This window comes from Montipora foliosa, chromosome 8 (genome assembly GCF_036669935.1).
Source record: "Montipora foliosa isolate CH-2021 chromosome 8, ASM3666993v2, whole genome shotgun sequence".
Classification (NCBI taxonomy): domain Eukaryota; kingdom Metazoa; phylum Cnidaria; class Anthozoa; order Scleractinia; family Acroporidae; genus Montipora; species Montipora foliosa.
The window spans coordinates 839,021-864,020 of record NC_090876.1 but is presented as its reverse complement, the minus strand read 5'-3'; the positions used below and the strand labels follow the sequence as shown (position 1 = coordinate 864,020).

Genomic DNA, 25,000 nt, shown 5'->3' with positions numbered 1-25,000 from the left:
CTGGTAAATACCTTTTTTTCTTTCCTCTCTCTTTTCCTTTCTGAAGTCATTCTTTTAAGTCTTGACTCGCACCGCGTTTGATAGCGAATGCAGTACGCGACTTACAAACTGAACGTTTCAAAGAGCAACATTTTTTTTTGATTTTATTTTCAGGCCTCTTGCCTGCTAAAAATCTGTTTTGAAACATTTACTTTTGCATGTAAACGGATTCGGTGTCAAAAATGGAAATTAAGGTCATTACACAAGGTTCTCAGTTCCAGGGCTAGGATTCCGCCCGGGTTGGCGGGCAAGATAGAAAAATTCGGCCCGCTCCCAGGGCCAATCAGATTGCAGGATTCGCAGAATTCCGCCCGCTCGCGCATTGAGAAAAAAATATAAAAGGTTATGTACTTCGGATCAAATTTTCATTTATAAAACTATGATAAAAGTATGCTGCATTTAAACATTCAAAATATTCAAAAACCGGTACTCATTTGTTTATTAATCAGATAACGTTTTAGCTACATTGAACAGCAGCGAATTAGCCTTCTTATTTAAGATGTACTTGCATTTATTTTATATTTGTACAAGTTTTATGACGCTAGGTGTCCCCCCCCCCCCACACACACACACACACACACACCCCACACACCCCCCAGCTGGTTTTCTGGGATCATAAAGTCATTAAAATGTAGAAGTGGGATATGACGAAGTTGCAAAGAAATGTCACCACGTAGTGAAATCTTTCTGATTCTGATTCACGGTCATAGACCGAATGCATAAATAGGGGCCTCACTAGCCTCGTTGGCATGGACGAAACGCAAAAGAAATGTTTCTTGAGAGTAAGGATAGTGAGTCTAATTAGCACAGAAACAAAACCTTTTGGCCGCCATTTATGCATTCCGTTTAATAGGAGCAAGCTCCCAAGAAGCTCTTCCATGCACGGACTCGCACCTTTCATTACCGCACCGAAAAATGCTAAGACCTATTAAAATGGTCTTCAAACGACATTTTTCGCTTTGCCTAGACTTTCGAAAAGTCCGTCCTCTCATGTAGATGGCGCGCGGAGCGAAGGACTTTTCATACTTGATTGGGGCCAATTTTAGCGACCCAAAAACGGGTCGCTGAGCTAGACCAATCAAAGTAGTCCTCGTGGGCCCCAGGGGATAAGCTCAGGGGGTAGAATTGTCAATCAAAATTTGCCATGTTTGTCTGACTCTGTGCGATGGGGGTCTCATGGGATCTCACGCTGACAAATCTATTTTTAGTAATAGTGCGCTTCGCTATTGCGCGACTATCAGGGGAAAATAATTCAAGAATATCTGTCTTGTAGAAATATGTTTGTGGCTGCTCCAACGGAAGCTGAGAAAAGTCTTGCCTTTGAACTAGCCCCGTACGCTTTTGATCGTTTACTTGGAGAGGATTGCAATGCTGTCGTCTTCGTAATTGTTCCACTGATTTCACTTATGAAAGATTTGGTCTCTAGTCTCAATTGTTGTGGCATTAGAGCGTCATATGTAGGTGACAACATATTTAAAATGTTAAGTATAAACTGGTGGTTGGAAGTCCTGAGGAAATTCTCGACAACTATCGACACATTTTTCGTCGAATGGAACAAAGAATTTTAAAATGCATGCGTATTCATCGGCAGGACTTTTCCGCGTGTAGCGGCTGACGGGTGATGGGTGACTGGTGGTGGCCTGACACAATTGGTAAATAGTCTGCGTATACCTTGATTAACGCACAGTAGATTAGACCAACAACTAGTAAACCAAAACAATAATTACTTTTAACGTACTTATGTTAGTGCAACAAAACGTTTAACATTTAAACTTTTCAACCATCAATCTCAAAATATACAGTTCAAATCACAATACCAGAGGCCTTTAGCCACGAGGACAGCAACGGCAACGAGAATGCCACGAAACAATGGGTTTAATGAGCAAAAACAATCGCAAGTGCATTTTACATTTTAGTGCATTTACAGTGTATTTAGCCGTCCTCTGCAAAACAACAATGTGAAGGTAAGCACATAATGATAAATCTTATTTCTTTTTTCCTGCTTTAGCCTCGCTCAAAGTAATTTAGTTCGCCAGCATTTTCCAAGTTACACAAATGGGGACAATAGCAAAAGTGTTACAAAAAGTTATATATATATATATATATATATATATATAAGAATGAAAAAATGAGTCGCTGGCGAACTTCTCACAGGTCTGGTATATTATAATTTCGTGTAAACGTTTCGCCCTTCGGGCTTCTTCAGTACACGCTAAAAACTAAAAACTAAAAATCTTAGTTTTTAGCGTGTACTGAAGAAGCCCGAAGGGCGAAACGTTTACACGAAATTATAATATACCAGACCTGTGAGAAGTTCGCCAGCGACTCATTTTTTCATTCTTCCTATTAACTTATCTGAGTCAAGACGTTTTGTATCCTTTTGGATCCTCCTCGCAAGTGGCATCACCGTTGGATACTCAATCTTTATCATTCTACTTATATATATATATATATATATATATATATATATATATATATATATATATATTGAAATGATGCTTCCGTTGCCGTCGTTGTCGTCGTTGCTAAAGCTCTCAAAAAACCTTAACTTGTAACAATCATGACGAAAAAATTGTACTGACATCTTCTAAAATACGTCTGCTAAGGCCAGCATGGAGCAAGGAAAGTTTTAGCGATGTAAAAATTGTAGATCATAAGCTCGCGGAAAAGTACTTTTTCAGGGGCACCTGACATGCCGGTCATGTGAGCACGTGCTAATTTGATAATGCTTGAGTTATCAGCGTGTGAATTCAAGTCAAATCACATAACTTTTCTTATGCACGACTACAAAACTATGGAGAGCTTACTTAAATTCTGTCCGACAACTTTTTCTTTTGATTGTCACGTATTTTTCCTTTCGGGTTTCCGTGTGGCATGATTTCTCTCTATGTCTTCCATTGATTTTCGAAAATTAACTCTTGTGAAAAAATAGTCCTCGAAAAGTCGTGTATATAGGTTCATGAATTTTATTTGAATTTGTGCTACCCGTCACCTCCTACCCATCGTGACCCTCCACCAGTCGCCTGTCACCCGCCACCCGCCACCCCCAGAAAAGTCTCGTTTGATGAATCCCTTCATAACACCGAGCTTGTCTTTCATATACCTGATATCAAATAATTAATGTCTATAAAACAAAAGGACTAGCAAAACCAATACAGTCACGTATAAAATGGTTCTTTTAATTTGTCTTGCATCATTTTGGTCAGTGTATGAAAGTCTATCCTAGTACTGAGAGGGTTGCAAAAGGAGAAATGTAGGCCTAACTACAAACATCCGGATGTTTTTTAGATACTTAGAAGCTCCTGGGATATTTAGAAAATTCCGAGATATTTAGAAAAAAAAAAATTTTTTTTTAAAATTTATTTTAAACTTGAGATGAATTAAGTGTCAGCAGTGGTCCGGTTGACATGTTCGGTGGTTTTCCTCATGAATATTGTATCTCACGAGTCATAGTAAGTACACCCTGAATATGGCGCATGCTGAAAGAGGCAGCCCCAATGCTTCCAGTAAACAATCGTGAACTGATTATGAGGAGACACGGGAGTCGAAACAAAGGAGTCCCAGGACATAAAGTACCTGAGCTAGCCAAAGCAGATAGGTTTTGGCTTGAAACGAAGAGGGTCAGAGTTTTATTTTTTAAAAGAGATTAAAGAATATAGCACAGAGATGAATGTCATACCTTCGTTGTCATGCAGGGCAGAAAATGCTGCGATGTACTAAATGCATTCACATTTACGTTGGACAGCACCAAAAGCCGGAAAGCGGAATCCAGAAACCAGAAACCACAACTATCCACAATTTGGGAGAACAACAACAACTTATCCACACTGGATAAATCACTATCCACTGGATAACTCAATTGGTTTTGCTAGTGGGTATCCGATGGATAGTGGTTTATTTTGAAAATCAAAGGCCTGCTTTCTTTTGTTTCATAAACAAAATTTGTTTATTGTACATAGTCAAGTTTACGTAAAAGGAATAATGTTTGAAATTTATTAAATAAACAAAGTTGTGTTTAACCTTGTTTCCTCTCTTTGATTACGTTCTACCGAAGCCTCCAAAAGTGACTCTGTCACGTTATTTTAGGGTATTTAGGGAAATTTTTAGTTAATCGCGAGTTTAAAACTCGAAAATGGTTTTGTGGAATTCCTTTACTGATAAAATTATTGTTTCGTCACACACATAATTGTGAGCAAACGCGACTTTTATCCAGTTGATTTGCCATAAACATGAAAAAACGTCGGGCCGACCTTTTTCAATTTAAGATTACCGCAATGCAATCCGTTTCAGTCTTGTCCATTTGAGTCCATCCTGCTTCTTGTTCCTTTTGCTGTATTTCTTTATTTTGTTCAACAGGTTCAAGTGGTTATTGCAATGTTTCGTTCTACTTCTTTGGGCATTTTGGGTGTCATGTGAAATTACATCATTCTAAAGCCCACGGTATGTTCAAACTGCGAAAACACGGCGGAAGAACCTTCTATAAACCCAAGCCGACCATATCATCAGTTGTCGATCTTCCTGAATCAACAGGTTCAGTCGCACTCCGTCACTCACGCAAGACGTTAAGGAGCTAAAGCATGCGCGTATTTGAGACACGGATGACAACCGGAAGTCAGCTGTTTTGCCCTTTTAACTTGTCTTTACACAACCACATTGACATTGCTTAGTATCTTTTCTCCATTAGAGATGATTGGTATAAAACTCTGGGAGACATCACTGTCCTGGCACGCGAAATGATCTCTTCCGTTTGTCGTCCACGTCTCAAAAACGCGCGAAAGCTCCCTATTCTCCAGTCACCTTGTTCCTTAATACTCTTTTTCCTACTCCTCTATGGAAATCGCACACTCATGATTTATTCGTGTAAGATTCGTAGTTCGCCGCCATTTTCACCGATCGCGCTGAAATTCATTCTCGTCCCCATCGCCCTTTTCGTTTCTCTTAGCCGGCGGGGCCTTGGCACGAGAAAACGAAGGCCCCGCCAAGGCCCCGCCGGCTAAGAGAAAGGAAAAGGGTGATAGGGACGAGAATGGCTGTAATTTGGCTTGTTTACTGGGGAGAAATAGCCCAGTTTCCCTGAAAATCTCGACTTTCTAGCTTTCATGACGCCTACATAGCAGACTTTGCGAGTCAGGCAATACACCTTTGTCACGCTTCCGCCATATTGGATTCAAAACGAGGCTAGCCTTGCATCATTTCCAAGATGGCGCACTACCATTGCTGTGTCACGCTGCAACAACGACAAGCGAGCGCAAGAAAAGCCATAAAGATTTAAGGTTTTTCAACTTTCCAACAGAAAAGAAACTACGACAGGCATGGATAATAGCCATTCGACGTGACGAAAGTCCACTTTTCAAGGTATGTATCGTGGAAATAAAGTTCACATTTACAATGTACGAACTGTCTTTGTCATCACTGCGATGCCAAGGCTTAGTAATTTTACGCAGAACGTACACGTCTTAGTGCCATTGGTTTAAGCGCTCCATTGAGCTTATCAATATGTTTCAGGCAGTTGAAGCTTTTTGACTTCATTGAATCCGTTGCTAGCGAGTGTAAAGACCTTAAACTGTTTCGATCTGTTTGTCATTGTTTGTTCCCTTTGTATACAGATACAAAAGGACTCTACACTAGTGTGTTCAGAACACTTTAAACCAGACGAAATTGAAAAAACATTGGCTGCAAAGAAACGGTTAAAGAAGCAAGTAGTTCCATCAATATTTGCATGGGTTAAACCTAAACAAGAGCGATCAGAGAATTTATATCAGCGAAGAAAAAGGCTTCGATGTGACACGCCGTCGCCCTTAAGCAAAGACGTAGAGGTCAGTGATGACAAGGCTGGATCTGCTTCCCTACTACCATCACTGGAAGAACCAAGCAAAGAAGCTCTTCGTAATCGGATAGCAGAACTTGAGGAGATAATTGCTGTTATGTCGAAAAAGATTACTGTCATGTCTCTGGACAAATTTTCATTAGAGAGATTTTCCAATAACCCCGAGCGAGCAAATCCAGTTTTACACAGGACTCCGCTCTCATGAACTATTGAAATCTGTGTTCGTTTGGTTGGAGCCATCTGCAAAGAACATGAGCACATGGTCTCAAGTTCGGCGTAGTGGTACTCCCCCAGTTGATTTTCAAGGCCAGTACAAGGTGTACTTTGCCACTTATTGACCTTTTTTTTTTTATATTTCTAGTGCGTGTTAAGCAAGGTTTTCCTATTGAAGACCTGGCTGTGAGATTTAAAGTCAGTCCCAGTACAGTTAGTAGGGTGTTTTTGACATGGGCTAATTTTCTTTACTTCATGCTTGGTCAGATTCCCATTTGGCCCACAAAGGTTCAGGTAAAGGCCAGCTTGCCTGATTGTTTCAAGCTAACATACCCAAATACCTGTGTTATTTTGGACTGCACAGAGATTAAGGTACAGACCCCGAGTTCCAAGTTCTTAATTCTGAATTTTATTCCTCTTATAAGAGCCACACCACTTATAAAGGCTTAGTAGGTATTACCTTTGTGAGTTCTCTGTTTCAGGGAAGTGTGTCAAATAATGAGATTACTCGTCAAGGTGGAATTCTTAACTTGTTAGAAGAAGGGGCTGAGGTAATGGCAGATAAGGAGTTTTTGATTGAAGAACTTCTCAAAAAAGTAAATGCAACATTGGTGATTCCTCCATTCTTAGGAAAAAGTAACAGTTGTAATGTTTCTGGAGGTAAGCAGTTCACAGCAGCGGAGGTTTCTAACACTCAAGAAATTGCCAGACACCGGATACATGTCGAGAGAGCCATACGCAGGGTCAAGGAATACCATTTCTTTGACAGAGTTCAGCCTCTTGTGTTAGGTGGTTCAATAAATTAGGTTTGGAGTTTTTGCTGCTTTCTAACAAATCTGAAAGGGCCACTATTCTGAGATTACAAATCAGTTTTCAAACATTTTTGTTGTAGTCTCTATGTCTAGAATAATTGGTCTAACACTGTAAGATTGTGAGGGATGAGTGAGTTATATTTGGAAAGGTTCGCCTAAAAATGAAAAAAAAAAAAAAAAATAGGAAGTTGTTTAGGGGAATCCACACTCACATTATGTGAGAGAAAGCATTACAAAGATTGCAAGCTAGCTCTGTTGGCATGTTGTTTCCTTAATGAAAACAGTTTGGATACCTTCCTTTCTCCTTTATAGCCCTGCCCCTCCAACAAAGTAATGACTGTCCCCAAAACTGATTACTTGCTATCAAGTGATGTGAAAGTGAATAACACCTTTGATGTATATTTATTTATTTCCAACTCAACAGGTTGCTACTCTTATCACATTACTACTATCCAGTGTGCACATTTTATTTTACAAGATTATGTAAAGGACTGGTAAATACGTACAAGTAACGTACAAGCATAGAATCACTGTCAGCATTTCATAAATCTCTGAATCAAAAACTCGAAATAAAACTGATCCAACTTCTCCTTCATGGCTGTTTGCATTTCACTATCTGGTCTAATTCTTTCTAAGTGATAGTCATTCTTGCAAAAAACAAAAACGTCAACCCGGGTAATCTCTGAGAGAAGCAGGGGCCCTTTCACTTAGTAGTAGTAACTGTGAGTTTTTTTCAGTTTTAGTGCACCGTTAACTTCTTTTAGGTATGGTGGTTCGACAACAGAGTCAGCCAAAGAGCATTTTATCTCTAGGGTACCCCATGGATTTGCCTCACTCGGATCGTAAACTCTGCGGTCAAGGGAACATGCTAAATGAGGACATGAAGGATTCACAATAATGCCACATGGATAAACATTGAGACGTGTAATGTCAGCATAGCTTGTAGCTGCATTTTCCTCATTGTCAATTCCATACTTCATTGCAGCTGTTTGTATTGTTTTCTTCATGAAGCGCTCAGCAAGTAACTCGAAATATTTTTTGCGGCAACAGACATCCGTAAACTTACTTGCTGTTAATCTTTGTGCCCGGAGCTCGTGCCACAATTTATTATCTGCCTGGTTCTGGGTCTCTTTTTCATACAAATTTGCCTGACCAAGAGAAAGTTTTAAGCCATCTATGAAATTCTTCTGTGACATGGTCAGTACAGTGGAGTATGTTTGATTTACTGGAGGTAAGGTAAATGAAGGGGGATCAGGTGCTTCAATGTTTATGTGCACTTTAGGCTTATTACACAGTTTGACTCTCTGTCGATATGAAAGCGTAGACCCTTTTGGAACATCTCCAAACTTACAACTTACTTTACAGACATCGTTGCTAGCGGGCAAGGCACTGTGGAGCTGTACTGATGAAAAATTCTTGATTGCCGCCCGTAGCTTTTCAACAACAGATAAGACCCCTATGACATTAGAAATAGGATTATAGTGGTTGGAACGAATTCCATCTGACCGCTTTGTAGATGAAGTGGGCATTTTTACTCCTTGTATTGTAACGTTTTGCACCTCCCCTGGATTTATTCCTTGAGATCTGTTTGGTACGTTCCACGTTTGAGGTAAAGACGTTTTGGAAATGGCAGGAGGGACAGTCTTAAGACCAAGTGCCTGATATTGGGCCAGAAGATAAAGTAAACATATTACGTGATTGCATTTGCCCATGCCTGCTTCACATTCACATCGAGCTGAAAGTACCTTGGTTGCAGAGGCCTCTGCTAATGTGACCTGCGTGATAAATTGCATTTAAACGGGATAAGTACGACATTCAGTGTCCAAGTCATTTTTCACTGCCGTACCTGTAATTTCCAAGGTTCATCGTTTTTCCTTTGAGATTTGTAACTCCGAGCCTTGATGATGGCTTCGTTTTTGCCGGAAGATTTTACTGTGAAAATGGATAGTGTGTGCTATTACAAAGATCACAGACAAAACCTTACAGAGACTTTAGAGAAGGCCACGTTTTGCCGATACAAACCTTCCACGTCGAATATATATCCTTCGCAAAAATTACTATAGCCCCGAATCAACACTTTCTTTGCTACTTTAGCTTCTTGTTTTGCCCATTCATCGACAAATCGTAAGCTTTGTTTGGGTAAATCTTTCAAGGATTTGCTCCAGCGCGAGGGTTCAGGAGTTGCAGTCGCCATTTTGCATAGCTACTCATGCACGGCTAGCCTCGTTTTGAATCCAATATAGCGGAAGCGTGACAAAGGTGTATTTAAGCCGATGCTAAGGCGAAATTTGCAACTGACCGCGGAGCGGTTTTACTAAAGTTTTTCAGCCAAAAAATTACACTACAGGCTTCGGTAAGGATAAAGAAAAAAATGTGTGGTTCATTGGATGGAATTTCAAGCGTTAAAATCGCTGAAAAGGTAAGATTATTTTCGTAGCGATACAATTGCGTGTCTTCACCACATAGTCCTTTGCAAAATATTCGCTTGTTTTTAATTTCGCTCGAACATATTTACCTTTATTACATGTCCAGTGAATAGTTTTATCCTCTGGGATAAATTTTCCGTCGAAAAATCGGTTATTTGGGTGGTTTTTGGCAAACAGAAGTTAATTATTCGAACAGAAGTTAATTATTCGTAATGCGATCGCTTCCGTTGGGCATATGGAAATCCAGGAAATCGTGAATCGGAACCGGAACCGGAACCGGAACTGGAACCGGAACTGGGAAACAACCGGGGTAAACTGGGGAACACTGAAACCAGGTCTGAGGTGAAATCTTTAGCGATATATAATTCAACATGACGTCTCGTCTGTTATTAGCATTTGAGATACTATCAGGACATTGTCAAACAGGGAAACTGACTTGAAAAAACAGTAAGTGAAACATTTACTGTTATTCCTAGCAGTGATAGGCCCTGACTGCAGGTCGAGCGACAGAGTATGACCTTATTCCAAAATGGCCACCATTTTAGTAGTGTTTTGTTTCCATGCAAATTGGCCCTTACGGCCTCTTTCAAGGTATGATATTCTTTTGAATTTTACGTTTGAAAGCGAGATTATAAGGGCCTATTTGCATGGATACAAAAGATTACTAAAATGGCGGACATTTTGGAATGAGGTTTATGGGGACTGCAACTAATCAGAACTTAACTGCTTTCGTAAAGAGCCGCTATTTTAGTGATAGTTATCAGGGCTGTGATATTCATTCCCTTCTCCAGAGCATTAGTTACTCTTTTCTTCGGCATGAAAGAATGATCGAATCGCATAATTTCATGCTAACAGACATTTCCTTCAATAGACCTTTTTACCGATACGTCGGCCATTTTGATTTCTATTGTTTTGAAAGACATTATGGGATGCTCAGGGGACAAATTAATATGTATTTGCCCCCTGCGCATCCCATAATAGCTATTCGAAACAATAGAAATCAAAATGGCCGCCGTATCGGTAAAAAGGTCTATTAAGATGTTATGAACAAATTCTGATGATGGAAATAATAGTAGGGCCTAAAAGTCTGTAGTTATATTCGGTACTTCGTGACGAACGAAATTGAGAAATGAGAGAAAAAAACTTAAGAGGCCCTGACTGTAAATATCGAGAATCCGCCGACAGTTGCAAAATTTCATAATTTATTTTATTCTACCTAAAAGATCCTTTTGGTGAACTATTTTCAAAAATGGAAATAAAAAGTTCCATCGCGCCTTGCTTTTTCCGAAAAATCCAAAAGTTCAAATTACGCCGAGGCGGTCCCCAATCCCCCGGAAAAACAATGAAAAATTCTGCAACTTCGCCAACTCCGTATGCGACAACGCGTTGAATTCCCGGTTTGCTATTTTGGATATTGGTAAAAGGACCCTTTGTCGTTTAAAAAATGTAAACTTCACGTAATTTTGTCAAGTTTAAGACAACATAAAAACTCATTGAAATAACCCACTTTCAATCTTTTGGGTTGAGGTAAAATAAAGGCCAACTTTAAAGGCCTATAAATATCCTAGTATATAAATTTACGTGTCATATTGTACATCATCTGGAAGCTCTATCCTTGTAGGTCATTTTCTCCAACTGTCGTTTTTGGCCCGCAAAAATTAGCGCATCCAGTTTGAAAAGAGTTCGGGCTATTTTGACCGAAAATTCAATGCAAATTGCTGAGCGGATGCATGTCACGCAAGAGGTTACGGCCAAACCTTCAGTTTACAAATAATGCATCTTTTTTCTCTTTCTGACACAGGCAGCCCAAGCTCAAAATGTTACGAGTTCAGTGTAACGTGACATATGCTGTATTACATAACAACGCGAAACGTGACTCCCGCCTTACAGCATATGGAGGTATTGTGTTACAACGGTTTGAATTTGTAAAGGTTTGTATGGGAAGGCAACGGCTTTGCTGGAAAAGTCAATTATTCCTATATTTTGTGAATAAAATCTACTTACCCTGTTGCCGTGGTGTATTCTTTGTTGTTTGCCAGCTTCGCAGGCCGATCTAACGCGATTTCGGCGACTTATCGTTTTGTGGGTTTCCACTGCTAAAAGAAAGACAAGGCTGCACACTGATTTCCGGAGTGCCCGCCGCTCGAAGCGAATAAATCCACCGAAAATAACCCCGTCGACTCAATTTCTCCGTAGAATCGCAGAAGAGATGTTGAAACTCCATGTCAGTTCACTCGCTACGCAATTCCGTCCACAACGCCTTCGCTACGATACATTCATTTCGAGATTTCTTCGCTCGCAACTTTAAAAACAGGCTCGTCCAACGGTTTAGGACACTCTCGCGGTTGGCAAAGTAAGCTGGGTAACTATAATTAGCCCGACCAGGGGTAGACAGCAACGATTTGTCAACGCGCAAACCAAAATGCTCCCCGGGTACCCTCCTGCTTTATTTTGCAAACCCACTAAGCGTACAAAGGGGCGCATTGTTTCCATCAGCCAATCAAAATCACGTCCAAATCAAGTCGAGTCGTGTTTACAAAACATCTCACAAACTCAGTGAAAACCCATTGCAGGCAATTTTCGCACGTATTCTTAGAAAAATCTTATTTCTAAACGCCATGTGGTAGGAGAAAGTTCCAGTTCCTCTTTTTCACGATGTAAGTACATTGTTTTAAGTTTTAGTTTGTGTTTTTGATTTCGTAAATTTGACCCCTGCACACATTCGCACATTTTTTTCGCACCTCGCGATTTTGCTCGATTGTCATGGCTTCGAAATTTTCTGCTGCCCTTTTCAGGGTTCAACTGAATGGAGATCAACAAGAAATTGTCAAGTTTGCTTCCGAAGCTACAAAGGGGCGCATTGTTCCTATCGACCAATCAAAATCAAATCGAGTCGTGTTTACAAAGTTTCAAAAAGTGGCTGAGGAAACGTAATTTTCCAGAGTATTGTGCTTAATCTATCTTTGCTTCTCTGCGAAAAAATTGATCTATGCGAAAGCGATGACTTCTTCGTCTTGGAAATGGAAGACATGGTAGGTTTTACATTATACATGTATACTCAACGCTCGACGCGAACACTGATCCCCATGGCCATGTGAAATGAAACGTTAACCGCTCGTATATCTTGTAGGTTGTTATCAAACTTCGAACATTGCGAGGGTAAACTGGTAGCAGTCCGAGAAATCCTAGCTGAAGGAAAACTTTGCGTGTCCGGCAAGTTCACGTTTGTTCGGCCATTTAGTTAAAGAGATCTGGGGTGATGGAGTCAGGGTCGTCAAACGCGGTTCGCGGAAAGGCCGACAAAACTATTACTTAGGTCTTCAGCGAAAATCATCAAGTTTACATGATGCAATTGATGAAAACCAACCGATCTCGCTGTTAAAAACCGGATGGCATTTGGTAAGTGATCAGGGAGGACAATACTCCTTCGCGAGATATGAACCCTGGTCATTCGGCAATCAGAGAGTGGTGACAGAGGTGAAATTTGCTATGAAAGTTGAATCTTACTCCATCATACTTACATCCCATGGATGTCAAGCCGATCTTACAACGGTCTTTCAGTTAGAATGTCTTGAGCAATCTCCTAATTGGAAACGGATCGAATCAGTTTTAACCTCCATAGATAACTCGACTTTATGTAGTGGAGTGCCAATCACAGATGGAGAGGTTCTACATACGATGCTCTCTCATGAAACTGGCATTTTTTCTGATTTGTCGACAAATAGAACACCAGAAATTGTCGAACGCAGGGCTTTTTCGGCGAACTGTTCTATACTTTCAAGGGCAGGGCAGTGCTGTTCCAACTGCCAACACCTACACTATTTGGAAAAAAAAAGGCAGAAAAGGAAACTAGAAACCAATGGGGTAATCAGCCCTTTCACCAACAAGCGCTTTCTCTCTAAGGAAGAAGTTACCAAGCAACTAAAATTGGAGAGGCAAGCAAGACTAAATGCAGAACAAAGAGAACGTTACTGGAGAGAAAAGTTTGATGCCGAGTGCATTGAGATGGAAAATGATGACCACGCAGACCTCGCTAAGATGTTTGAAGGAGTTGCTGATAATGTGCCTGACAGTATGGGCAGCCTATGGGAACAGCAAGAGAATCTTCTACGATGTAAAACTAAAAATGCGTACAGATGGCATCCAAAGTATGTAACCTGAAATATGTAATATAGAACACTTTCATGCTAGCCACTTAAAACCAACACCCCTTTACCCCTTCCCCCTTCCCCCTCCCCCCTCCCCTCCTCAATTTCCTATACACACACAAAGATATCCTTGCACGTGCTAAAATTACAAGGTAGTAATTAGAATCCTTTTTAAATAGTCCTTAGTTTGTGAGGTCACTATTCTAAAGTAATTTCTATGTAAACTCAATTTCCAGTAAAAAGATTGCAGGATATAAGACTATATACACATTGCCAAGTATGAAGTGGTAAGGCCCACTAGAGCTAATACTTCATTAAATGACTGAAAACTGGTTATACCTGAAATAAATAAACTCCGTGTCATAAATCTCTCAATAATTGATTGTTTACATTTATATTTTGTATATATTGCAGGATCATTAGATTATGCCTGGATCTTTATTGCAAAAACCCACATGTGCTGGACCCCCTCCGACAGTTCATTATTTTACCTAGCAATAAGACAATAAGGTGAGCAGCACATACTTGTACATTTTTAACTGATTGTTTTCATCACACAAGGGAATAAATGCAGCTGATAATTGATAAATTTTCTCCCCCTGTCATAAAATGACTTAAAATTAGAGTGAAATTTTTAAATTACTATTCTGAGGAACAAAACATTTGAAATTTTACACTGCTTTATGATTACAGAATTTATAAGAACAAAGTTAAAGAGACTCCAGGTTGGAATGAGGAAATACTTATGTGGTGCAGAAATGCAGCCCAAGAAAATGGTTTGAAGCCAGGAGATTACATGGGTGGTTTTGCAATTGATGAAATGAAGGTCCAGGTAACATTGAAAATGAAATCAGTGCAATTGACATACCTTGTAAATTACAATATATTTGGTAAAAAAATTGTTCTTCATCCCTTTCACATCTTTCTTTAGGAGAACCTAGAGATGACCTCCGTAAGTGGCAAGCATAAGCTAGTAGGCTTTGTTGACCTAGGGAGAGGTCATGATCTTGCGAGAACTTTGTCAGGTACTAGTGCTCTTCAACACATGTAAATGGCTTATTATTTACAGAATTCGATAACCAAAATAGTTTGCATTGAATGTTATCAATTTGCTAAACCCATTTCTTATTTTCAATTTCCAATGTGTTCATGAAATTTTCAGAGTGTGTATTTCTGCATAACTAAGAAAGATATACATGTACCTAGGGTTATACATTAAGCCATGTATTGAAATCTCTCTGACCTTCAATTACAACAGCATTCTCCACCTTAACTTATTTTGAATAACATTTAACATATTCTCAGTGCTTTTAAACTTTAACATGATTTATAGGTGAGGACAGTCAACCAGAACTTGCAACACATGTGTTACAGTTTTTTTTCCTGAGTGATGGTGGGTTCAGGTTTCCCATTGCACAATGGCCATCAGCAAACTGCACACCCAGCGATCTGTACCATCTGTTCTGGGAGAGAGTCCTGAAGATGTTAGAAATTGGATTTGAGTAAGTGAATCAGTCTTTTAGCTGTATACCCTCAGATAAATGGCAAAAACTAGAGACATCACAGCAACAGAATGTAGACTCAGTAGGTTATACCTTGTGTCTGCACATGTACAAATGAGGTTAAAATTTTAGTTGTTTGCCAGCTTGTTTAATGTGCATGGTCTGACTTTTCAAAAGTCAACTTTGAACTTTCACCTGATGGGGAAAACTATGACGAAAGATAAGTACCGATAGAGGGTTAACAATTACAGGAAAATTCATGATAGTTATCAGCCATTCTTTTTAATATAGGATATACTGGTGTGTGCTGGATGGTGCAGATTGCAACAGGCAATTCATCAAAATACATTTTAAGAACAAGGACCCTGTTGATAGCAAGTTTCTAACATCGAACATTTACACTGGTTGTCCAATGATATTTATCATGGATCCAAAGGTAGGAGTATTGTTATTAGAAAAATGTCCTATTTCTGACGGGCACTGTAAGGAGCTCACTGGTTAATCGTAGGATACTCACCCCTCCCTCCCTGCCTCCCTCCCCCTATTTCTCCCTCTCTCCCACCCTTGGTCATTCATTTGTGCGTTCGTTTGTTTGTTCGTTCATTCATTCATTCAGTTTCCAGTTAATCATTCAAACAGTCAGTCAGTCAGTCAGTCAGTCACTCTTTCAATTTATTTTTTAGCAGGGTGGGGTTGGGAGGGGGGGGGGGGGGGTGTAAATTGGTGAGAGGGTGAATTTTGTGTGGCCAAAAGAAAATTCATTACTTTTACAGGAATATTCCCAGGCATTGTTAATTAACTGAGAAGAGCATTTAAAGCCTTTTTAATTACCACCATCATTCACCTGGTACAATTTTCAAGTCTTCTATTTATGCTTAACATGTTTAGATAAAGAATCTCTCAAGACCTATCAGAACAGCCATTACCATTAAATAATTATTTGGGTAAAACATATTATATATATTCAACAGCATAACATAAAGAAAATCAGAAATAACATCTACAAGAGCAATAAGAATGGGAATCCCAGGTGCCTCAAAACTGGTGGAAAGTCAATCACCTGGAAGCAGTTCCGAAGTGCCTTTGACTGGGACCAGCAGAGCTTCTCACTCCCACTACATGAGAAATTAAGCATCCAACACTTAAACCTTGATTCAGCCAGTATAATGAGAAACAAGCTTGCTGAAGATATGCTTGATGCCAAGATGTTGTTTCTAATGCAGGTGATTATTCGGCTGTCATGTATGTTTGATTGAATGCCTTTAAGATTATAATGTTTTTTATGAAAATGTTTTCTGCTAGTATGCAACCAAATTCTGACTTTTTTTTTAACATCACTTGATCTGAAACCCCCAAATACAAGTTTAACCTTTCTTTTAGCAGTCAGAAGCGGTTTCCAGCGATTTAAAATTAGTTCTTACCTTCCATCAAAAAGTGCTTAACTCACTGTATTTTCATTTTCTCTTTGTTCTGTAGAAGTACCAGGAACACCTGAAAAAGATCGGAAAGGATGGCGATTATTTGGATGCTGTTATTGAGCTTCTTCATCACACAAGCGAGATTGTGAGCTTATTTAATGATAGGCTTTACATCAATTCATCTGACGACTTAAGACTTCACAAGTTAAACAATTTCTATAACTGGATGTGTCACTGGGCCAATGAAACTGAAGGAAACAGCAAGAGCTTCATCTCTTCTAAATTGTGGTTTGATCTGCAAGCAATGTGCCTTGGATTCCAGTCCATGGTCCATTACAAGATGACTAGATTCCCCAGCACAGTAATTAAACCAGCGATTGTAAATCAAGACTGTGTGGAGAATCATTTCTGCCAGATACGTTCATGCAATGGCCAGAATGATAACCCCACCTTCCTGCAGCAGCAATCAACACAGAACTCCATCAGATTGGGCCAAACAACCATTAGTACCAAGAGCAATGCATCCTGTAACAGCACCAACATGAACATAAGGCCATCAATTGAAGGAATGCAGGCAAAAAGGACTGTAAAGTGACGTTCTTTCTTTGCTTATCTGATTATTCAGTTTTGGCTGTCTAATATTTAATGCTCCTAATGTTCTCACCTTGCAGTCAGTAGTTTTCAAAGTATCATTGTCATTTAAACTAAATGTCATTAGATTTACCTCTTGAAAGCCGGATTCTGATGTGTCCATCTTCAGATTCTGTTCTTCCTGCTACCCTGAAAATTCTGTCATCAACAGGAGGTGTGAATGGGATGGATGTGTGCTGTGCAATAGCATTCAGCAGGGCTTCACCAATAACTGTCTTTGTTGACCTTGCAGAAACTCTGACATCATACGCTTCACAAAGTGCAACCAACTGTGATTTGTTGTACACACGACTAAGTGGAGCAGTGCCTTGGTGCTGGTTAATAAAGGCAACAAGATGACCATGAGAAACTTTCTTGTTGTCACTTCGGTCTCGGAGAATTTCCTATGAAAAGCAAAAAAAAAAAAAAACCCAAAACCTTACAAAAGAAACTTCAAAGTAAGTTTCAAGTCTCAATTTTTGAAATGAAATGAAATGAAATGAGATGAAATGAAATGTTATTAAATACTAGACCTGTGCTGTTAAGTTGAGAATGTAATGTTCCTTTATAAAAGAAATTATACATAATCTATATATATGACCCTATAGTATTTCTGCAAGTTGCCTGGTATAAAGCCCTTTCATTTGCAATTTTCAATGAAATTTTAAAATTTGAAAATGTTAAGAGCACGTCAAAGCTGGGGTAAAGGAAAAATTAGGCAAATGTCATTGGACAAACTGGTGCAAATCCATTTTGCAGAACCATTTTTGAACAAGATGCAAATAACTTACAAGTAGTGTAATGGTAAGGTAGAAAATTGCTAATAAAATAAATACCTGGAATGATACACTATCACTTTTCTCTTTGTTCCTCTCTTGCCTTTGCAAAACTCGTTTCCGTAGTTCCGCAGTCTTCTTCACTTGGTATTCTCTTCGAAAATCTCTCAGAAACTGACATGCCCCCATGTTTACATAGTACAGCAAGATGTTCTCAATGAATTCCTGTTGAGAACAAAACCGATTACCGTTACTTACAAATACCGGTAAATAATTTCACTACCTTAAATTTACGGATTTCTGAATTTATATGTTATTACGGATCGCTAATAAATGGAAGTCGCATGTTAATTTAGTATTAGTTTCCAGTCTTTATCCACCGTACGTAATAGGCGTAAAACGCACATGTGCTTTCCATGCAAATAGTATTTTTTCTTATTCGCATGTATATTCTCTAATCCATTAAGAAAACAAATTATTACCTTGTATTTACCGATATCCTCATTTTCAAAGCACTGTACCCAACGCGTCTTTAATTCTTGATCGCCTTTCAATTCAGTCATGGCCATTTCCACCATTTCTGTCCGTGCTTTCTTCAAAATATGTAGATTTATTAATTCCACTCGTCTTTTCTCTAGTTCCATGAAGAAAACGTATGCCTGGTCTGAAATGTGAAGCAGTCCTCTTTCCCGGTACTGTCTCCCTTCTGTCACTTGTAGCGTGTCAGGAAACATTGAATTTTCCTCCAGTTCTGAATGGGGTCGGATGACGTTCTCTTCAAGTAACTGACAAGCTATCTGTTGGGCTTCAACTCTGGCCAGAGTGGAACTACACTTTGTAAAGACATTTCTTTGAATGTATTTTCTCGAACGATTCAGAACCTTCCTCACAGCCCAACCACCAACATGCCGCACTTTTGATCGACCTACTCCGCTCATTTGATGAACATCAAAATGGATAGCCTCTTCCTGTCTTTGCTGTTTAATAACAGAAACCAACTGTTCCGAAAATTCCCAGTACACCGAAGTTGCCAGCTGAACTGTCACAGCCCTTTGGGGTGGCGTGCTTGCCGTTGCATCAAATAAAGCACAAACGTAACGTGAAAATTCAATACCACTAAAAAACTCATGCAGACTGGACGTCACCGCGGTAAACCCTTGACGGCCAATCTCAATTACGATCTCGTCTGGATTTTCGACAACGTGGCTTTCTACCATTAGGTAACAGTGGAACCAAACTAGCTTCGCGAAGCATTGCACCTTGTCTATAGAGCTTTCGTTTAACAAGTAGTCAATTGCATAGTTCTTCTCTTCGCAAAAGGTGGAGACAGCATTCGATTTCATGGATGCCAATAAATCCAGGATTCTCTTCATAACGTCTTCAGAGGGAGTTGCGAGAATAGACTCGTGCGTCAAGAGCTGGCGGTACACCTCCGTCAATTCCATCGGAACTGCTATTTCGTCGTCTTCAAATGCCGCTCTTGCAGGACCATCCAGCAGTTCTGAAGGAAAGGAGAAAGGATCATCGTCTTCTTCAAGCTCGTGATATCGATCTTTCACGGAATGTAATATGTCAGGATTGATATTTTTATTTCGGCAGCAGGACATATCAGCGACTGGGGCATCTAAATGTTGGGAAGAGCAAATCTCTACTGCCCTCCTTGGTGGTCTTAAAAGTAGTCGAGGACTAAAATCCAGAATCTGGATATGTTCAGGAGATTTGACTCTTGAAAAAGCAACATAAATTAATCCAGAAACATACTCTCGTGAGCAGTGGACAATGGCAGAAACAAGTGTTAGCCCTTGAGACTTATGGCAGGTAACAGCATAGGCTAAAACAAGAGGAAACTGTGTGACACTTCCCATTTTTTGCCCTGTCAAGTTTCTCTTGATCCATGTTTGCCGGGAAATCGCGACCACGCCAACGTCTTCAAAGAAAACCAAAAGATCGTCACCGCGAACTCCAGTAAAAACACCCACGCTTCCATTCTTTAGGTTGTCTGACCAGTTCCACACAAGCATAACCTTACATCCTCGCTTCAGTTGCAATACTTCCACCCCTGGCCAGCTCATGCTCCTGGAATTATCATTTTCAAAATGATGCCTTGTACTCAAAAAGTTCTCCTGGTAATTTGTCAAGTTCCTTTCTATTCATCAGTGTCACTGGTATTTTGCGGAAAAAGATGTGCGTGGCACTTTCCTCTAAGTCTGCGGACAAATTTCTCTTCAAGGAACAAATATATTCCTTCGAATCATTCGAACACCGACCCAGCCGTATCTCGCCAAGAGCATTTAGGAAATGTTTGTCTTTCTCAGATTGGCGCATCACTTTAGATAATGCAAAACGATGGCTAATCGCCAAATCAAATAAGGGTGACTCGAACATGTAACACCCTTCGTCAAATATGTTAGGAACGGGCAGCAACTGCAGGAATTCTCCGACAAGAATAAGCTGCTTTCCGGCGAATGGGAAAGTACGATTTACCTGATCATCTGCAAGTTCGTGATGAAGGCAGTTCACAAGTTCAAACATCCTTCGGCTAGACATGCTTGCCTCATCCCAAATTATCGCATCGATAGCCCTAACGCGATCGCAAACTACAGAGTTGGCAATAGATCGATCGATCACTTGACGCCATGGCAAATCCGCAGTCATAAGACCGTAGAACGAGTGAACTGTCGATGCTATTCCACGATCATAAACTTGGCAAGAGATACCACTGGAGCAGACTATACCCACAGTTCTTCCACGTGCATTGACTGTCGCTATTATTCGCTTGACAACCTCGCTCTTCCCCACTCCAGCTTGACCCGTGATCAGAAGGTTATGGCCTTCGGAAGCAAACTTGACAATTTCTTGTTGATCTCCATTCAGTTGAACCCTGAAAAGGGCAGCAGAAAATTTCGAAGCCATGACAATCGAGCAAAATCGCGAGGTGCGAAAAAAATGTGCGAATGTGTGCAGGGGTCAAATTTACGAAATCAAAAACACAAACTAAAACTTAAAACAATGTACTTACATCGTGAAAAAGAGGAACTGGAACTTTCTCCTACCACATGGCGTTTAGAAATAAGATTTTTCTAAGAATACGTGCGAAAATTGCCTGCAATGGGTTTCCACTGAGTTTGTGAGATGTTTTGTAAACACGACTCGACTTGATTTGGACGTGATTTTGATTGGCTGATGGAAACAATGCGCCCCTTTGTACGCTTAGTGGGTTTGCAAAATAAAGCAGGAGGGTACCCGGGGAGCATTTTGGTTTGCGCGTTGACAAATCGTTGCTGTCTACCCCTGGTCGGGCTAATTATAGTTACCCAGCTTACTTTGCCAACCGCGAGAGTGTCCTAAACCGTTGGACGAGCCTGTTTTTAAAGTTGCGAGCGAAGAAATCTCGAAATGAATGTATCGTAGCGAAGGCGTTGTGGACGGAATTGCGTAGCGAGTGAACTGACATGGAGTTTCAACATCTCTTCTGCGATTCTACGGAGAAATTGAGTCGACGGGGTTATTTTCGGTGGATTTATTCGCTTCGAGCGGCGGGCACTCCGGAAATCAGTGTGCAGCCTTGTCTTTCTTTTAGCAGTGGAAACCCACAAAACGATAAGTCGCCGAAATCGCGTTAGATCGGCCTGCGAAGCTGGCAAACAACAAAGAATACACCACGGCAACAGGGTAAGTAGATTTTATTCACAAAATATAGGAATAATTGACTTTTCCAGCAAAGCCGTTGCCTTCCCATACAAACCTTTACAAATTCAAACCGTTGTAACACAATACCTCCATATGCTGTAAGGCGGGAGTCACGTTTCGCGTTGTTATGTAATACAGCATATGTCACGTTACACTGAACTCGTAACATTTTGAGCTTGGGCTGCCTGTGTCAGAAAGAGAAAAAAGATGCATTATTTGTAAACTGAAGGTTTGGCCGTAACCTCTTGCGTGACATGCATCCGCTCAGCAATTTGCATTGAATTTTCGGTCAAAATAGCCCGAACTCTTTTCAAACTGGATGCGCTAATTTTTGCGGGCCAAAAACGACAGTTGGAGAAAATGACCTACAAGGATAGAGCTTCCAGATGATGTACAATATGACACGTAAATTTATATACTAGGATTTTTATAGGCCTTTAAAGTTGGCCTTTATTTCACCTCAACCCAAAAGATTGAAAGTGGGTTATTTCAACGGGTTTTTATGTTGTCCTAAACTTGACAAAATTACATGAAGTTTACATTTTTTAAACGACAAAGGGTCCTTTTACCAATATCCAAAATAGCAAACCAGGAATTCAACGCGTTGTCGCATACGGAGTTAACGAAGTTGCAGAATTTTTCATTGTTTTTCCGGGGGATTGGGGGCCGCCTCGGCGTAATTTGAACTTTTGGATTTTTCGGAAAAAGCAAAGCGCGATGGAACTTTTTATTTCCATTTTTGAAAATAGTTCACCAAATGGGTCTTTTAGGTAGAATAAAATAAATTGTGAAATTTTGCAACTGTCAGCGGATTCTCGATATTTACAGTCAGAGCCTCTTAAAGCGGAGATCAAGACAGGAAACTATGACTTGGTTGATGTGTTACCCACAGGAAAAGTCGAGTCTAACTTTGAAATAGTCCTGATAATTGAATACCTGGATCACTGTTCTGGCAAGGGGTGAGGCTAAATGAAATATTTATTGTTTGACAGCACTACTTGAAAGTAGATGGCACTGCTGGTGAAACAACAACACAAATGTCTTTAACAACTGATTAGTCTTTTAATGATCATGCTGACTGTAATTTTTTAATAAAACTGCAACAATGAAAATATCATGATGTAAAACAAAACACAACAGACCATCTGGAGACTTCTCCATGTACAAATGACTATTTGAGTACAATAATTTTAATATGAACAATCTAACAATGTACATTTAACAGAAGTGTTGACTCAACAGTCTGAGTGTCTCGATGCTTCAGAAGATCAAAGGTGGTTGTCTATGGTTGAATTTTTAACAATGGTCAATGTTTACTGTTACTTACAAAAGTTTGCTCTATGGAAATTATCGATAATCAAGCTGTGTGATGTCGAAGAAAAAAAAACAACATACTCCGTCCATTATCAACAAGTTTTTTGAAGACAATGATGAAAGTAAATACCAAAATGGTTCTAACTTAAACTTGAAATGCATGTTGTGACTGTCGTTACATCCACGTTGTATTCAAGAGTACTTCTCTAACCAATAAAAAGTCGAGAAAAAAGTCCAAAATCCATTAGCAGGTTTTGTATACGAAACTGATGAAATTAATCAGTTTGAATTACAAAGCCGAATTATTTGCGCAGTTGATCGATGTGAGCAGCTTCTAGTCCAGCAAGCTTAACAAATAGATCTTCTGTTGCAAAGTGTTTGTTTTTCTTTAACACACATGTTTTCGGTTTTAAATGATAATGTAGATATTCTGTGGCTGGACCCAATATGTGAGGGCGCCCGTTTTGGTTTTGTACCTTCTCAGCTCTTTGCGGCACAAGACAACATCAAAAGGTGCAGGGGGTAGCACATCACTTGGCTGCCCAGTTGGCTTAGGCCTTAGTGGAGAGTCACATCCGTAACACATGTAGGCTTTCGTGTCTTTTGACCAAGTGCATGTGTAATGATGCTCAGATGACTGCGCTACGTGGGTTGTTACGTTTGGCTGGAACCCACAGGCATCTGTTGGCACGGCATATTGCAAGTCGCTGTCTGTTACCGTTGGTGTCCCTGGCGCCTGATGAAGGCTCTTCAGTAACCGTTATCCTTGGTGGGAATCCAGTTGTGTCCCTGGGAGAAGACAAACTTCGTCGCCTACCACGTCTTGCACTCTGCCCTGGACTCTTGCCAGATGAAGAAGGCATTCCTTTAGTTGCTGTATCCAATAGTGAAGGAATGAAGAATCGGTTCCAGAGGCACTAACTTCAAACGCTTTTGACAACATAATCTTCTGGACTTCTTTCAACTTTTTCTCCGTTTGGTCTTTTGACATTACAAGCCACGTTTCTACCGGTATTATCAGTCGGCGACACTCAGGACGAATCCTATAGGGTCCCTGGTCTATCAATGCTCGGTTGACGTTCCTTTCTTGTTCCTTCGCCATTTCTTTGAGTTGCTGTACGCATTCCGGCCAAGTAAGCTTTTTCTTTTCCATACGTGTTTTGATGCGATTGTTCATCGACTCTGGGTCGTTGTTGAAAAAAAAGCTGTCGTAATACCCTGTCTTCTTGCTTACACTGGCGATCATCGTGCCTTTCATGTCTTCTGCGATAAAGTGAAGAAAGTAGCTGTAAAACATGATGCTATCCTCACTTGCTAAATGCCTGGCCTCCAATTCCCGTTTTGTCCAGAGCGGATACAACGATTCAAGGATCGCATCAAACTCATCGCGACTTGCAGCATCAACAAGGCCAAGCTCTTTTTTTGCCTCCGAGCCAAGTATATCTTTCAAAAAAAGTTTCTCGTGAAACAGGCCAATTCCCAGGTCTCTCATCTTACGTTCAGATATCTTGCTCCAGGTGACCTTTGCAGCACAGCTGTGTAGCGATTGGGAAAAAAAGATGAAATCCCTTTCTCAATGCAGCGTCTCTGTTAGACCCAATCGCCAGAATGTTGCTCAGCTCATCATCGAGGGAGAGAAGCGACGAACCAGAAAACTTGCAGCTTTCTGCTTTTGTTTGCATGTGAGTCATAGTTGGCCCCAATAATGTAGGTTCCTTACCGCATTGCCTATCAACCAGAATTGTGTGCCTGTATGTCGAAGGGGTAACAAAGAAATGTCCAATATTGAATGTCGTGTCTATGCACAGGACTGACGCCGGAAGAAACTGTGTTCTACAGAATCTTACTAATTTAAATCGTTAAGCTGTCTGTCACTTGCTACAATAAAGGATGGCTCTGGGGTGACTTGGACACGTCTTATAAATGGCTTAAATTCGCTTCCTTCGACTCTGGACATCTTAAATAACTCGCACATTTCATCTTTGTCCTTTTTCGGCTTCGCGTTTTGTCTAGCATCACTGACCTGTTGTCGGTTCCTTGGCAAGTCCCCATGTGATTGGAATCCGAGCACACCTCCTGCCTCCTCAAATGTCGTCGTATACTTGAGAAGGCCCCTTTCGTGCTTTTGCTTTCTCTTTGACGCTCTGCAACGTACTTGGTCGACTGCGATAGTACGAGCTGCTGCTTTTCTTTACACTTCCATGA

The 25,000-nt window shown here is 40.3% G+C and overlaps 2 protein-coding genes and 1 pseudogene across 2 annotated transcripts in view; all 3 read left to right on the top strand.

Annotated features, from left to right (window-relative positions):
* The window catches only part of LOC137967608 (uncharacterized), a 201,806-nt gene that overhangs the window by 159,144 nt on the left and 17,662 nt on the right, over nt 1-25,000 (top strand). The window lies entirely within an intron of this gene.
* On the top strand, nt 12,318-21,467 carry LOC138012440 (uncharacterized; annotated as a pseudogene).
* LOC137967378 (uncharacterized) lies at nt 16,168-16,980 on the top strand. Its single transcript, XM_068813919.1, has 2 exons — nt 16,168-16,190; nt 16,444-16,980. Exons 1-2 carry the CDS (start codon nt 16,173-16,175, stop codon nt 16,978-16,980), a joined length of 555 nt encoding a protein of 184 aa, XP_068670020.1. The 5' UTR covers nt 16,168-16,172.